Source organism: Amblyomma mixtum, chromosome 10 (genome assembly GCF_055824585.1).
Source record: "Amblyomma mixtum isolate Tamu chromosome 10, ASM5582458v1, whole genome shotgun sequence".
NCBI lineage: Eukaryota > Metazoa > Arthropoda > Arachnida > Ixodida > Ixodidae > Amblyomma > Amblyomma mixtum.
This window is the reverse complement of record NC_143021.1, coordinates 15,720,338-15,736,604: the sequence shown is the minus strand read 5'-3', so window position 1 is coordinate 15,736,604 and position 16,267 is coordinate 15,720,338. Positions and strand designations below refer to the sequence as shown.

The 16,267-nt window shown below is 52.8% G+C and overlaps 2 protein-coding genes across 3 annotated transcripts in view; one reads left to right on the top strand and one right to left on the bottom strand.

Annotated features, from left to right (window-relative positions):
* Positions 1 to 16,267, top strand: part of LOC149325196 (uncharacterized) — a 156,101-nt gene that overhangs the window by 52,410 nt on the left and 87,424 nt on the right. The gene's annotated exons all lie outside the window — the stretch shown is intronic.
* Positions 13,699 to 16,267, bottom strand: part of LOC149325198 (serine dehydratase-like) — a 57,661-nt gene continuing 55,092 nt past the window's right edge. For both annotated transcript variants that reach the window (XM_089562437.1, XM_089562438.1), the window contains exon 7: positions 13,699 to 13,957. In XM_089562437.1, the coding sequence (XP_089418563.1) occupies positions 13,749 to 13,957 (209 nt within the window). In that variant the 3' untranslated portion in view covers positions 13,699 to 13,748. The remainder of the gene's footprint in view (positions 13,958 to 16,267) is intronic.

Sequence of the window (16,267 nt, the reverse complement as noted above, 5' to 3'; positions counted from 1 at the left end):
CGAGCATTTCGACCGCCTGGGCGACCAGAAGCCGCTGTTCTTCTTCCCCTTCAGCGCCAAGCCAGTCGAGCCAGGTGGTGATGGATATAGAGGGTGGGGGGAAGGAACCCGACTGCTGAGCAGCCGGGCAATAGAAGAGGCAATGGGCCAGGTCCGCATAGATACAGGGGCAGTTGGGACAGGAAGGGTCTGATCGATAGCGATAGAGGAAGAGGCGGGACGGGGTGATAACTGCATTCATCTGAATGTGCCGAAGAAGGCGAGACTCCGGCACCGTGAGTGATGGATGAGGGGGAGGGTAAAGGCGTTTGTCGAGGCGGAGCTCAAGGTAGACCTCTTTTATGGTGCGGCGAAGGGTGAGTCTCCCACCGTCCTCCGAGGGCTTGGGCCAGGGGATCAACGGTGCCCGGAAAAGTGTGTCGCAGGCGAGCTGATGGGCCAGCTCATTGCCGTCAATCCCTGAATGCCCAGGGACCCAGCGGAGGAAAACGATGGAAGGCTGCAGTGCGGAGACCGCTCGTTCGACCTCCTGTTGGAGAGAAGGGGTCAGGGTGCGTTTCTGTATGTGGTGTATAGCGGCTTGTGAGTCTGAATAGACTGTGTACTCTTGGAGAGAGGGAAGGAGGGCAAATGACTGGAGGGCATGCGCAATGGCGAGAACCTCGAGGGACAATGCGTCTGGAGGGTCTAGATACGGCCCGCTGGTGTGGGTTTCAGGAGCAGGGAGGTGTGGATGGTACAGGGCGTAGCCGCAGGAACCTCGAGGAGCCACGAAAGAGGCATCCGTGTAAGCTACACCCTGGGTATCAAAGAGAGGGGAATGGTGCTGCGCGGCCGCATGACGACGTCCGGCGTGCAGGACGGGGGACATGTTGGTCGGGAGGGGAAGGATACGAAGATTGGGGGCGGGGGTGGGAATAGGAGAGGTAAACGGGGAGATTTGAATGGGCGAGATACCCGCTTGAGTCAATAACCACTTACCCTGACGGGTAAGGGAAAGCCGGGCAAGCTGCGAGTCACGATGGAGACTGAGAAGAGAACGAAGAGGATGGAAGAGGCCTGTGGCAAAGAGCTTAGTGGTAGAGGTAGTGATAGGGAGGTTGAGAGCTGCCTTGTAGAGGCCCACAAGGGCAGTCTCGAGAGCGTTAAGTTGAGTCTGAGTGAAGGAAGCGTAGGGTGCAAAGTACAAGACCTTGTTGAGGGCCAGCGCGTGGGCAACTCGGCACGCGTGAGCCTCGTGGAGACCTGAGCGTCGAGTGACCACGCGCCGCAGGAGGTGAGTTGCAGAGTGGCAGGTGGTGACAGCGCGGTGGAGGGCTTGCACATTCTTAGTCGCATGCAAAGGGAAGCCAAGAACTTTGCACTGTGTGACGACAGGAATGGGAGAGCCAGAAAGGTGGAGAGAGACGAAGTGGTTGTGTGAGCGCTGGTAGGAGGAATGGTTGAGAAGGAGAAGCTCGGATTTCTCAGGAGCAGGAGAGAGGCCAGCGGTGGTGAGAAAGGAGTCGATGAGATCTAGGCCACGTTGCAGGGTGCCCTGTACGTGACCGGGAGAGCCAGATGAACACCAGAGTGTGATGTCATCGGCGTAAAATATATGATGCAGGTCGGGAATTTCAGCTAGCTGGGAGGCGAGAGGGGCCATAGCGAGATTGAAAAGGGTAGGAGAGAGAACAGCACCTTGAGGAGTGCCACGGGTGAGGTGGTGTGGGTTAGACAAGTGGGTATCTACTCGAAAGCGAGCCACACGTTTAGAGAGCAATGAGCGGATATAGGAGTACATGCGGAAGCCACAATCCAAAGAGGCGAGTTGAGAAAGGATGTGATCGTGGCAAACACCGTCAAAGGCCTTGCGAATATCGACGGTTACAAGTGCGTAAATTTGATTGGGTGTAGGGGACAGAAACGTTTGCTGGAGAATCAGAAACATGTCCTGTGCACAGACGCGGCGTCGGAAGCCAATGAGAGAATGGGGGAACTCCCGTGCCTCAAGAAAATTAGAGAGGCGAGTCGGAGCCATTCGCTCAAGGGTCTTACCAACGCACGACGTCAGGGAGATTGGGCGGAGGTTAGAGAGAGAGGGAGGTTTGCCCGGCTTTGGAATCATAGAAATAAGAGAGGATGTCCAGGAGCTCGGCAAGCAGCCGCTCTGCCAGGCCTCATTGTAGGTTTGGAGGAGGAATTCTTTGGCGCAGTCAGGAAGGTTACGAAGTGTGGTGTATGTAATGGCATCCTCACCGGGAGCCGAGCGTGTAGCATTAGCAGCCAGAGCAGATTCGAGCTCCCGGAGAGTGAAGCATTGGTCCAGATCGGGGTTAGGTCCACCTGAGTACACCGGGTAAGAGGGTGCCAGAGGGGGCGGGAGGTAGAGAGAGGCGAGTTGATCAAAAACTTCGGAGGGAGTCCTCTGAGTGAGGGCTTTAGCTAGAGTGGGAGCAAGGGCAGGCTTAGTGCCAAGGAGGGATTTAAAGAGAGACCATGCGGATCGCGAGTGCAAAGAAGAATCAAGGCCATCACAAAGAGCACTCCAACGAGAGTGCTCGAGGGAGGCGCAGTGGGCGACGATCTCGGCCCGCAGAGCAGTGATCCGGGAGGAAAGTTGGGCATTGTGTGGTTGGGAGCGAAAGGAGCGTTGAAGACGTTTACGGCGACGCCATAAACGGAGAAGGTGAGGATCTGGGTCTTGGATTGGGTAACGAGAGCGAACGCGACGGCTACTGGACGTGAGCGCTGCAGAGATGCGCGACGTCCAGTCGTCGTAGGATTGAAAGGAGTCGGAGGCGAGATTAGTGCGAAAAGCATGCCAGTCAGTGTGAATAACCGAATGACAGCGAGGGATGTGGGAAAGAGAAGCGGTGATATGGATGAGAAAGTGGTCACTTAGAAGAGTTTCGGCTGTCACCTGCCAGTGAAAGGAAAGTGAACCCCGAGAGAAAGTGAGGTCGGGTGTCGTGGGGCGTTGTGAGGCAGTGCCCGCTCGCGTAGGAGAGCCAGGAGTATTAAGAAGGGTGAGGTGGCGTTCCTGGGACAGACAATGGAGGAGGCGGCCGAGTTTGAGGGTTTGTGGGCAGCCCCAGAATGTGTGAGGGGCATTAAAGTCACCACCAAAGAGGATATGGGAGGTAGAAGGAAGAGAGTGAAGGAATTTACTCAGAGCAGAGAATAAAGAGGAAGTGACAGGGGGGTTATAAAAAGACAAAAGGACGAGTGAGATCCGGGAAGAAGGGTGGTAATAAACCACACCAACTAAATATTTAAGGAGGGTGGAGGGGATGTCAATTTGCTCTACGAGCACGTCACTGCGTACATAAATAGACGCAAGTGGTGTGGCCGTAGTGGCATGGTAGGCGCGGTAGCCGGGGACATTGCGGGCCGTCCGGGTCTCCTGGAGAAGGAGAAAATGAGGCAGAGAGGGGCGGGTGAGTAGATACTGGTGGAGGGGGGTCTTATTGTGGCAAAGATTTCGGCAGTTCCACTGCACAATCTCGAGGTCCTCGCCAAACGCCATTATGATAGTGGAGAGGAACGCGATGGTACGCGTTCCTTCTTTTTGGCCGGGGGCAGTGACTCATGCAGGGATTGTAGCGTAGAAGTGAAGGATTCTAATTGCTTGGATTGTGCTTGGAGGGTGGTAAGGATCTGGAGAACCGAAGTTTCCAGCTGAACCAAGCGAGTGTGATGGGCCTGTGTGGTGGTTTCTACAAGGTCAGCCAAAGGGGCGACCTGGGCGCTGTATGAAGGAGTGGTGAACGTGGCAAGGTGCTCATTTAGCTTGCTAAGCTGGGAGGTAAGAGAGGAGGTGGTTGTCTGGAGGGTTTGAGTCAAGGCATGTATCTGCTGTTGTAGATCGTGGGAAATGCGCTGCTGCTCTCGCTGCTGGCGTTCCAGCATTGCCAGCCGGAGGTCGAAGGAGCGTCTCTCGTCAGTCAAGGATGGAGAGGGTGGTTTAGTGGAAGAGAGGGACGCTGGCACCGGGGATCCTTTAACTATGGCGGCGTAGGAGCCTGGTGGTGACGTGATCGGAGCTGATGGAGATTCATGATTAGAGAACGAGGAGGGGGGGGGGGGGTTGAGTGGCCCGGCGCAAAGCTAGGCGTCGGAGGTATGCAGTTTTAGCACACTCGCGTTGTTTAGCAAGGAGAAAAGGGCAAGTGGGGTCGAGGGAGGGTGGGTGTTCACCTTGCAATGAACGCACCAGGGCTGGGCACACACATGAGCGGAAGGGTCAGCGGGTAGAGGAGCAGCACAGCGACGGCACTTGGCCGGAACGCTGTGCTGGGGGCATTGGTGGGCGCGGTGGCCTAGAGTGAGACAACGGGTGCAGGTGGGAGGCTTCGGTTTATGAGGACGGCACCGGAAGGCAACGCGTTTGAAATAAACAAAGTGGGGGATGACGGTACCAGCGAACGTAATGAGCACTGATTGAGTGGATCCCATCATGCGAGCAGCGAGAATATCTGTTTTAAAAGACTCTAGATCATGCATGAGCTCATCAGGAGTGAAGTGGCCACCGACGTTATGGATGACGCCGAGGCATGAGATGGGAGGATGGGGGGAATAAGTGTTGATGCTGACAGGCTTACCGTGAAGGTGAAGGTGCGTGATCAAAAGTAGGAGGTGGGCGGTGAGAGGAGAATGAGTTTTTAAAAACACAAGGCTTTGGGCTGGCTTGGCCTGAAGGGTGATGTCTGCACTAGTCTTGGAGGAAAGTTGTGCAGCTGAGGTGACTGCGGCGAGCACGTCGTAGAGAGGCAGCTAGTGCATGTGTCAAGTTCCGTGCTTTCTCAAAAAGCTTACTTGCTGTGGGGAAGTCATTTTGTTCATATTGCCGCGTCTGCAACAATAGCCACTCAGCGGCTGTTCGGCACGCAGCTCGTGCGCCCCGCTGTTCGCTGCTGAAGAAGACGAAACTGGACGTTCCATCCTGGCCGTCACGGTGCGCGTTCGCATCTTCTCGGTGTTGGCGTTCCTCTGCCGTCTAGACGCGGCGCTACCTGTACCAACTGCTACGTGACACTGGTGGAGGTGCGGGGTCGACGTCCCATGTCCAGCACCTCTTCAGACAGCCGCTCATCGAGTCCCGACCAGCTACCGCTTGTCTGCACGCCCGTGCACCGCAGCAGCCGCCGCCTCCTGGGACTGGTCCCAGAGTTTGGTCTCCTCCCAAAAGAGGCACGCACACATCGAACTGGTGAGCATACCACCATGGCGCAGGCTAGCGCTTCACACTTGACGCTACAGCAACCCCGCGTGCCAGCCAGCTTCCATGGCGTCACTTTCGAAGACGTTGAAGACTGGCTTGACCAGTTTGAGCGGGTTGCCGATTTTAACCAATGGAGCCCTGCGCAGAAGCTGCGAAACGTGTATTTCGCCCTCGAAGACGGAGCCAAGATTTGGTTCTAGAACAGGGAGGCCGATCTCCAAAGCTGGGATACCTTCCGTCAGCAGGTCCGGGACACCTTTGCTAGCACGGACCGCCGGGATCGTGCGCGGCGCCTCCTGGACGCTCGCGTACAAAAGCCTGATGAGAGCGTTGCCATGTTCGCCGAGGACGTGACCCGTCTTTGTCGGCGTGCTGACCCAGATATGGCGGAATCCACGAAGCTCCGCCACCTGATGCAAGGTGTGAAGGACCAACTCTTCGCTGGTTTGGTCCGAAATCCCCCGCAGACGGTAGCCGACTTCATCAAAGAGGCGACAGCCATTGAGCGGGCCTTGCATCAGTGCTGCCGCCGAAATGACTCCTTGTGCGTTGAGCCAAGCGCCAGTGCGGCTTCTTTGAGCGTGTCCAGCGACGATTCGTCGCTGCGTGAGCTCATACGCGCGGTGGTCCGTGAAGAGTTGCAGAAACTGACCATTGCCTCACCTGATCCGACGGCTGCGGCTCTTACCGAGGTTGTGCGCGGCGAGATTCGGCAAGCATTTTCACCGCCTCCCCCAGTCATGCCGGAGCCACGCCCCATGAGCTATGCCGCTGCTCTCCGATCCGAGTTGCCACCTGTGCAACGCTTGCCGTACCACCCGCCGCCGCCAACCGCTCCGCCACCGTCATTCTACCAGCGGCCTCAGCGAGGACCTGCCATGCGTCCCACGGCTCGTAAGGCGGCTGTTTGGCGCACTTCTGACCAGCAGCCGCTCTGTGACCATTGCGGGGAAGCCGGCCACCTGTATCGCCGTTGCCCCTACCGTGAAATAGGCCTCCGGGGTTTCCCACGTGACGCTCCCTGTCCCCGTTTCGGTGAGCGACCCCACGAAATAGAGGAGTACCTTTCTGCCCATGACACTACCTCTACCCGCCGACCCCGATCTCCGTCTCCCGCACGCATCACGTCGCCCAGCCGCCAGGCTTTCTCACATGGACTGCGCGGCCGGTCTCCAAGCCCGCGCCGGGGAAATTGAAAGCGGCGACCTCAGGGGGGAAGGTTGCTGACAGCGGATATAACGAAGACCCCCGAACGCCGCCGGAGCGCGATGCCGAGACCCCGATGCCGCCGCAGCCCGAATCTGTGACACCGAGTTTCGCTGACACCGATGCAGTTAGCGCCGCCCTCCGCGTTCACGTTGACGGGCACCCAGTGACTGCTTTAGTCGATACAGGCGCGGACTTTTCGATAATAAGCAAGCAGCTCGCGGATCGCCTCAGCAAGGTAAATACAGAATGGGATGGACCTCAAATTCGTACTGCTGGCGGTCACCTCATGACGCCTGTCGGAAGATGCACTGCTCGAGTCACCATTGCCAATTCTGCTTTTGTTGGCACTTTTGTTGTTCTGCCGCACTGCTGCAAAGACCTGATCCTCGGAATGGACTTCTTGCGCGAGCATGGTGCCATCATAAACCTTCCTGGTCGTCTGGTAACATTTTCGACCCCTGGAACAATTTCAGCCGACACCGAACCACGCAGAGCGGCCCTGCGCTTAATCGACGCCGATGTGACCGTGCCTCCGCTATCCTGTGCCCTCGTTACCGTCATTTGTGACGACCGCTGCAGTGCTGACGGCGTAGCAAAACAGAACACTGCGCTTGTGCTCTCTCATGGGGTCTGCATCGCGAGAGGTATCGTCACGCTCCGGAACGGCCTGGCAGATGTCCTTCTAACGAATTTCGGGACCGAACGGCAACACATCGCCAAGGGCACTGCGGTCGCATACTTCGAGGGCATCGCCGAAACTCACGACTGCCTTGCCCTCCAGAGGGAAACGTCCACTTGTTGCACACCTCAGTTGACCCTCGACGTGAACCCAGGCTTACCCCCAACCGATAGGGAAAGTCTAGTCGGCCTTCGGCATCAGTTCCAAGACTGTTTCTCGTCTACGTCGGCAGTCAAACAGACGCCTCTCGCTAAGCACCGCATCATTACAGACTACAGTACCCGACCAATTCGACAAAACCCATACCGTGGCTCATTGCGGGAGCGTGAAGTCATAGCTGAACAAGTCCAAGAAATGCTGCGGGATGGTGTTATTCAGCCATCGAGGAGCCCGTGGGCTTCGCCTGTGGTTTTGGTTAAGAAGAAGGATGGTAGTCTGCGATTTTGCGTTGACTACCGGAAGCTTAACCAGGTTACCAAGAAAGACGTCTACCCTTTGCCACGCATTGACGACTCTCTTGACCGGCTGCGGCACGCGCGCTACTTTTCTTCGCTGGACTTAAAAAGTGGTTACTGGCAGATTGAAGTTGACGAGCGGGATCGCGAGAAGACAGCCTTCGTGACGCCGGATGGCCTTTATGAGTTCAAGGTCCTTCCTTTCGGTTTGTGTTCGGCTCCGGCAACATTTCAGAGAATGATGGACGCTGTTTTGTCAGGCCTGAAATGGCAGACGTGCTTGGTATACCTGGACGACGTTGTTGTATTTTCGCCAACGTTCGAAGAACACCTCCAGCGCCTCTTGACCGTGCTACAGGCTATAAGATCTGCCGGCCTGACGTTGAAGCCCGAGAAATGCCACTTTGGTTATGAGGAGCTCCTTTTCCTGGGCCATGTCGTCAGCCATCGTGGAGTCCGGCCGGATCCTGCTAAAACGGCTGCCGTCGCCAACTTTCCCACTCCTTCGGACAAGAAAACGATCTGGCGTTTTTTGGGCCTTTGCGCGTATTACCGGCGGTTCATTGCCAACTTCTCTCGACTTGCTGCACCGTTGACGCATCTTACAAGAGAGGACGTCCCATCGGCGTGGACAGAACAGCAGCAGCAGGCATTTGATGAATTACGGCGACGCTTGCAAACGACGCCTGTCCTCGGACATTTAGATTCACGTGCCGAGACTCTGGTCCACACAGATGCCAGCAACGTGGGCCTCGGTGCTGTACTCGTCCAGTGGCAGGACGGCGCTGAGCGCGTGATAGCATACGCCAGCCGCACTCTGTCTCGTGCTGAATCTAACTATTCCACGACCGAAAAAGAATGCCTTGCCGTGGTATGGGCTGTGACGAAATTTCGACCCTACCTGTATGGCCGGCGTTTTCAAGTCGTAACCGACCACCACTCTCTCTGCTGGTTGACGAACTTACGGGATCCCTCTGGCCGCCTTGCGCGTTGGAGCTTACGTCTTCAGGAGTTCGACTTGTCCATCGTGTATAAATCAGGGCGCCAGCACAACGATGCCGACTGCTTGTCCAGAGATCCAGTCGAAGCTGCGCGCGACGACGACGAACCGGACTTCCCTCTCATCGCAGCCGTAGACGCAGCGACTATTTCCAGACAGCAACGTGAGGACCCGGCGCTGAAACCTCTCATCGACTTTTTGGAAGCACGTGCCACGGAGGTTCCTCAGCCCTTCGCAAGAACCCAGTCCTCCTTTTGTCTGCGCAACAACGTGCTGTACAAAGCCAACTATTCTCCAACCGGAAGCGACTACCTCCTCGTCGTCTCAGCGAATCTCCGTGAAGAAATCTTGCAGGCGTGTCATGACGAGCCCACCGCCGGTCACCTCGGCTACGCCCGCACTCTGGCTCGGATCAAAAAGAGCTATTACTGGCCTAAGCTTGCAGCGACTGTACGACGCTACGTGCGCACATGCCGTAATTGTCAACGTCGAAAAACACCCCCTGTCAAGCCAGCTGGACTTTTACATCCGTTCAAGTGCCCAGACTTCCGTTTGAGCAAGTTGGCATGGACCTTCTCGGCCCTTTTCCAACTTCATCTTCCGGAAACCGGTGGATTATCGTCGCCACTGATTACCTTACACGCTACTCTGAAACCAAGGCCCTCCAGCGCGGCACAGCAGCCGAGGCTGCGAAATTTTTTGTGGAATGCATCGTCCTCCGGCATGGCGCTCCAGCACTAATTATCACGGATAGAGGCACCGCTTTCACTGCCAAACTCTTGGAATCCCTCATGCGGCTAAGTGGCACTACTCACAGGAGAACAACCGCCTACCATCCCCAGACGAATGGCCTGACCGAGCGCCTCAACAAAACTCTCGTCGACATGCTGTCCATGTATGTTGACGTTGAGCATCGATCTTGGGACGATATCCTGCCATATATTACTTTCACGTATAACACAGCTCAACAGGAAACCACTCGGAGGACGCCCTTCTATCTATTGTACGGCCGCGAAGTGTCGACAATGTTGGAAGCAATGCTGCCCCATGATGGCCGCGACCCCGACGTTGGAGCCGAGGAGTTCACGCTTCGCGCAGAAGAAGCTCGACAACTTGCAAGAGTGCGCATCCTGAACCAACAAGACCGTGACGCCCGACGTTACAACCGCCGCCACAGACTGATGACGTTCGCACCGGACGACAAAGTGTGGGTATGGACACCCATTCGACGCCGTGGTCTTTCCGAAAAACTGCTCAAGCAGTATTTCGGCCCCTACCGAGTTCTCCGTCGGCTAAGCGACGTAACCTATGAAGTTCTCCCGGATGGGGCTTCCCGGATTACTCGCCGTCAGCCGAGACCAGAGATTGTTCATGTGGTGCGGATGAAGCCCTATTTTTCGCGAGACATTTAGTGACTAAGTGCTGCGCGTTATTATGCTGTTCTTTTTTCTTTCTCCCTATTTTCTTTTTAAAGCATCGGGCCGATGCTCTTTCCGAGAGAGAGGGTAATGCCGCGTCTGCAACAATAGCCGCTCGGCGGCTGTTCGGCACGCAGCTCGTGCGCCCCGCTGTTCGCTGCTGAAGAAGACGAAACTGGACGTTCCATCCTGGCCGTCACGGTGTGCGTTCGCATCTTCTCGGCGTTGGCGTTCCTGTGCCGTCTAGACGCGGCGCTACCTGTACCAACTGCTACGCGACAATATCTTGCTTGTTTCGTATGACTGCCACCGACTACATTTTTCTCTTGCGTACGATATCGAGTTCGATCGATGTTACGTTGGATAAAACGAACGTACCTTCGCATACGTTCGTTTTACGTTATCTTGCTAAGCGGCACCTGCACGGTAATGACTAATTTTTATGGACTGTAATAAAGACTCCGAGGGCGACATCATCTGCGATGGCCGAAGTAGTCTTGTTTGAAGCAGCTACTCGATGTTATAAAGGCGTCTTATATACGCTTTGTAGAGTTCGCGAAATATCAGCAAAACAGTTGCAAATGAGTAAAAATTATAACTAGTACAAAAAAAAACATTTAGCTTTTTCCTTTCACAGTCAAATTGTGGAATAATTTAGATGGCACGTTACGTCAACTTCAGGAAATTAGTTTGTGCGGGAATGACCTAATTATGTACTTTCTTCATGTTGTTCTGTTTTATGTGGAAATTTCAGTGACCAGGCCTGCAATCTCCCATGTCATGGGATAGCAGTTATCATCATCATCAGCCTCGCTACTCCTCCTGCAGGACAAAGGCCTCTCGCATATCTGTGTAATTAACACCGTCCTGTGCAAGCTGCGGTGTTTGCTACATGGCACTATTTAAGAAAAAATATTGAATAGTGAACCGTCCAAGCCATCCTTCAACTAGCCATGATAACGATTAGGACGACTATTTCATATGGTATACATCTCTGGGAAAAACTGTTTTACACGTCTGCCCTAAGAAGGACAGAAAATATATGTGCCACCAGGCAATTATCATCTGCTGTTGGGGTGGTTCCTTTTATGCACTTTCCTTGAATCTAAGACTTCTTTCACTTGAATCCAGACTGGCCGGAAGAGCGCTGGATGACACGCGTCCAGGAGCATCTTATCGAACCATGCTCACATAACGACGTATTTCCTCCACTGAGATAACCTTGACGGAATCTGTGTTTTTAAAGCCTGATATATTTGTCGATGCTAGAAGCGTGTCCCACCAGGCATCGGGTCCAGGAGCACCGCCGCAGTGCCGAAGGAGGAAGGAACGTGGGCCGGAGACGGGGAGTAGGGGAAGTGAAGGAAAAACTGTATTTACATTTTTACATGATTATTTACAAAAATAACAAACAAAGTAAAAACTGAGAAGACTCAGGAAACGTTGAGCGGATCACTCAGGGAGTCGCTCCGGGAATGGCTTCTCGATGAACGGCTTGAGCGCTTTAAATGGCCCTTCCCGAGATCTTCCCGCCTTTTTCAACCAATTGTAGGGACTTCGTCCGGGTGCTCCAAGGTCGTTCCCCGCTTCGTTGTCTTCCTCGGCTGAGGCCCCTGAATAGTCGGAAGTGGCCCGTCAGGCCAGGTGGATTTCATATCTTGTCTCGAGGAAACAAGATGGGCGAACACCTGCCGCGTCGTCACCTCGCTTCATCCGCTGAGGCCCGTGGATAATCGGAAATGTCCAGAAGAGCATGTTGACGTGCTAGTCGTTTCCGGCCAGGTGGATATATATCTTTGTTCCAAGGAAATTCTTCAAATGCGAACACCTGCCGCGGCGTCACCCCGCGGTTGACAAAAGAGCTAGGACCGGTTGAATGGTAGGCGCTTGGCGGACGCTCGTCTCCGCAGGTAGCAGCTGGCGTTGAGACATGTCACCTTGACAGATGCACACAATGTCGCAAGGTCAATACTTGGGTGCCTTGGGTGCCGTTAAAGGGGAACTCCGGAAGACACGTCGTGGCAGTTTGGCAGAAGTGGTGGTACCAGGAATCCAGGAGTTGAATACCTCCCTCTTGTTCGTTTCCACCTGTCATGAGGTGGCATGGGAGCACGTGCTTCATGAAGACCACTTTCGCAGAACGACGCACTGCCTCTGGGCATGGCCTAAGTGGACACAGGTGTGACGGGAACACACAAAGAGAGTTAGGGGGGGGGGGGGGGGGTAGAAACACAACAAGCCCTAACAAATGGCGGTGATCTGTGAACGTTGCAATCGAACAAAATGACTGAATATCAACGTGGCGCCTCGATGCAACGCCCCAGATTGGATGAGCAGAATGACCCAATTTTTCTTAGCGGCTCGCAAAAATTCGCTAAATGAGAGTTCGGGCTTTTCTGCCTCAGGAGACTAATAACTCACGTACTTCTGGGTTCGAACGCAACAATGCGGGTATTATAAACATGCGGGGCTCCAGAATAAGTTGTACCACCAGCGGTCCTTCGACCTGCAATGAAAACTCAGACGACAAGCGTTCTTGTGTCCACTTCTTCCAGGAGTCGGAAAGTCGTAGTAAGGATCGAACACGCCATTTTGTGTTCACAAGTAGAACGCCACAGTAACCGAGTCACAGCACAGCTGCCCGTTTGTCCAAGAATCGCCTAAGGAAACTGAATGCGTGTGGTCGCATGTGCCATTTCATTCTTTGAACAAATCATTTCACATAAGCTATAAAAAAATTCAGGGGGCACTTTGTTGACCTAAAGTGCGGTGAGGCGAAAGCCTTAAGCGTGGTGCTGCTGCCTGTGTCACTGATGTGTGATTAAGGTGTTAAGTACACGATTATTTGTGAATCTCAAATGTTGGGGACAGTGGAGGGCGCTTGGGAGGCATCCGTCTCATTCGACGCCTTTCTGCAAACACTCTGCAGCGTCCTAGACAAAGAGAACTAGACATGCGTTGGCAGTGTTCTAAAGCGTGTTAGGCGGATGTGGATTCAGGCAGCCGCTAAAACGTTCTTTTTCAAACTACACACAGCGACGCTGCCTGTCAAGACATTTCTTAATGACAAGGAGATGTTTGTGCCCTGGAATGTGAATTGCCGTCTGTGTAACGTGCCTGAGACAATTGATCATTGCTTCATCCTGTGCCGTGATGCCATGTTCTTTTGGGACATACTACAACGAACTCTTAAGAAGGACATTGAAATTACACCATACACTATTAGATTTCTGCCTGTTGGCAAAAACTCTGTTGTGCCTTATGATCTGTTTGTGTTGATGGGACTATTCAGTCTTTGGAAAAGCCGTATGATGAACAGACATGCCGAGCCACCAAGATCGTCCAAATCTGTGTTTCGTGAACAGTGTGCTTTGGTGAGGAGTGTATATGCTGCACGCGAAGAACCTCCAAGCTGGCTGCCGTGCCTAGATGCATGTGTGTGCTTCCCTGAATTTTGATGTTTTGATGGAAATGCAGTGTTGAGTTAGGGCTATGGCGGGCTCGTATTAAGCAGCCCGGTAACTTGAGACGCGAACCAGTTTGATTGAAGGTTTCCCCCTTTTTACGGAAGTTCTTCATGCAATAAAAAAAAAAGGCAGGAAGTAGCGTAGCCATTAGCACGCTTGGCTGCGGAACGGAAAGATGGTGGTTCGAATCCTTTTTCTGGTCTGACTAGATAAAGCGTGACACCTCAGCTGACAACCTTCTGTCGACAACGATGAGGCATTAAAGGCTTTCGCCTTAAAATTAATCCGCTTTATTCGGTTGCGTGATGGATATCTGCCTACTCCGGTTCGTCCTTGGCGGCGGCGACGCGCTTCCACTCGTCGAGCTGCGGCAGCGTGGCTGCGCTTCCGCCGCACACGATGGCCACCAGGGGTCGTCGGGGCGAGGCCTCGAGGCGCCCCTCTCGATATAGCCTGGACGCCAGGCCGCTGTAGACGGCGGACAGGGCGGCGCCGCACGACGGCTCCACCAGCATCCGGTGGTCGTCTGGGCAAAAGCGGACATTCGGACGCTGTAAGTTGAAATCTGATGGGCCCGAAAAAAAATGCACTCACTGCCCATTAGCTGAGAGGCTTGATCACTGATCTGGATCAGGCCTTTTGAACTAAATCAGCGATCTCTTCAATAGCTGGGTTGCTTATTGGAGTCTGTAATACTGCACTGTGCAGCGACATGTAAGAAGTTTGATAAGTGAACCATGTGCCTGCCACCATTTAAACAACAAAAATGCACATTCTTTCAGAGACAATGCTGCCAAGGGAAAAAGTTACTACACCGACTGAGCCATTGTTTAACACGAACAATTGTGGTCGCTGCACAACTGTGGTCGCTGCGAAGACGTAGTTACGCAGCATAAACTTGTCCAATTGTCGTGGCCAGCACGTGAGGCTTTTAGCCAACACTAATGACCTGCCTGCTATTAAAGCGATAGTATTACAGTTGTCGTAACACCAAACCCCCGCTGATGTCCGAGACTAAAATCCCTGATTGGTCGAGAGAAGTCATGTGACCTTGTGACGTCATCACAACCTGCTCATCATGGTAGGCGGCAACTGGCACACAGGACAGTGAGCAACGTGCCAACAGCGGTGAGTGGGGATTAAATTGGTGATTGGTCCAGAGAGAACACATCACCTTGTCATCACAATATGACCTCATTGTGACTATATGACAATACAAAGCGAACTGCCTGAGCGCCGACGTGTGTCCGAGGAGCAACTCCGAAACGTAGGCATACGTGTCCAACATTCTCGGTCAGAAATTTTGAAAATTGTAAAATTTTAAGATACTCTCGTGCAAATATTAAATGTAATGGTCCATTCTTCTGATATGTAGCAAAATCTTTCTTTTAAAGTGTTTCCATCGATCGCATCGAATAGTTAAGACTGCCGTAGAAAACTAATTGGGAATGGTTTTGACGATAGCAAAAACGTTTATAGAAAAAAAAACATACAAGACTGCCGCCGGGTGATCTACTGACATATTGAGTGTTACAGTGAAATCTTACATTATATAAGAAAATTGTATTCATCAGCTGTTTTCTGTTCAAAAATGCTTTTGTCCAGAATTTTTGGGTACGAAAAAAGTGGGACAGAAACATCAAAGTAGCAACAGTAGGGATCTCTAATACTATTCTGAAACTTAAAAAATGGACGCCGACCAAAAATAAAAAACAAGCGGAACATTTTGTTTCTGTTTTTTTTTCTTCTTTTGGTCGGGGCCCATTTTTTAAGCTTTAATATGATTGCCCCTGAGCAGACGTGATTTCATCCAACTCTCACTTCCTCTAACGTTATTGCATATCCGTCTTTTCTTATTGGCTCGTTGGCGGTCCTTCTCATTGGTCGCCTCTGCTCTTTTCTTTCTGCTCTGCCGCAAAACATCTCTTCCGGGTTTCTTTCGTGCCTACACGAATAGTCATCGCAAAGCTGCGCGGCACTATTTGTTCATAGGCGATTCATGTGGAGGTGAGCGGCTTAAATAGTGTCTTCATCCAGGTCGCCTGCGCCATCCAAGCAGAAAAGCGACGTCAAGGATTCAGGAAAGCTTTTACTTAGAATTGGAGGCGAAACTGAGTCGCGCACTTAACGGTAAAAATACAGAATATAATATACTGTGCAAAGGAAAACAGAAAGCTCGAGGGTATTAAAGTGCAACACATACAGGAACGCTAAATACAGTTTTTTCCCGTGTTGCTACGCAATTTGGAACAGTGACTTCAGTCAGTCTTGCCGGAAAGCACAAAACTGTTCGTACTGAAGGCGGTGGATAGAAGAGTTCATTTCCATATCAAAGCACCAAAAATTATTCGCGAACCACGTACTTAACGTACGCCAGAAAAACTATGCAAAGAGAAGGACAAAGTGCGCCCCGCGCAGACTTTGTTCAAAAAGAAAACACTAGCACAACACGCCCAAGCCAGAAGTCTGCCTCCCGCCTTGCGTCGTGATAGGGATGTGGGCTTTTCAACGTAGTACGTGCCCAACCCGTTTTCATGTACACGCTTGTGTATAAACGGCTGCTAATGTGGTTACAACTCACTCTTCAGATTTAGACCCGTTTTGATGTATTGAAGGAAAATTATAAAAAACTACAGAGAACGTTTACTACATTCGAATCGGAGCCAAAGCACGGATTTGCGCTGCGCAGAAGACGACGGTGAGCAGGCAGTGCCGCGGGACGGAGCAGATGGAAGTTGATGAACACGACGCTCACCAATGCACAGCGCGAAGTGTGGGGCAGTTTAATTTTATTTTTCTATTTATTTTTATTCTTCTCATTTTCAAAAAGATATTT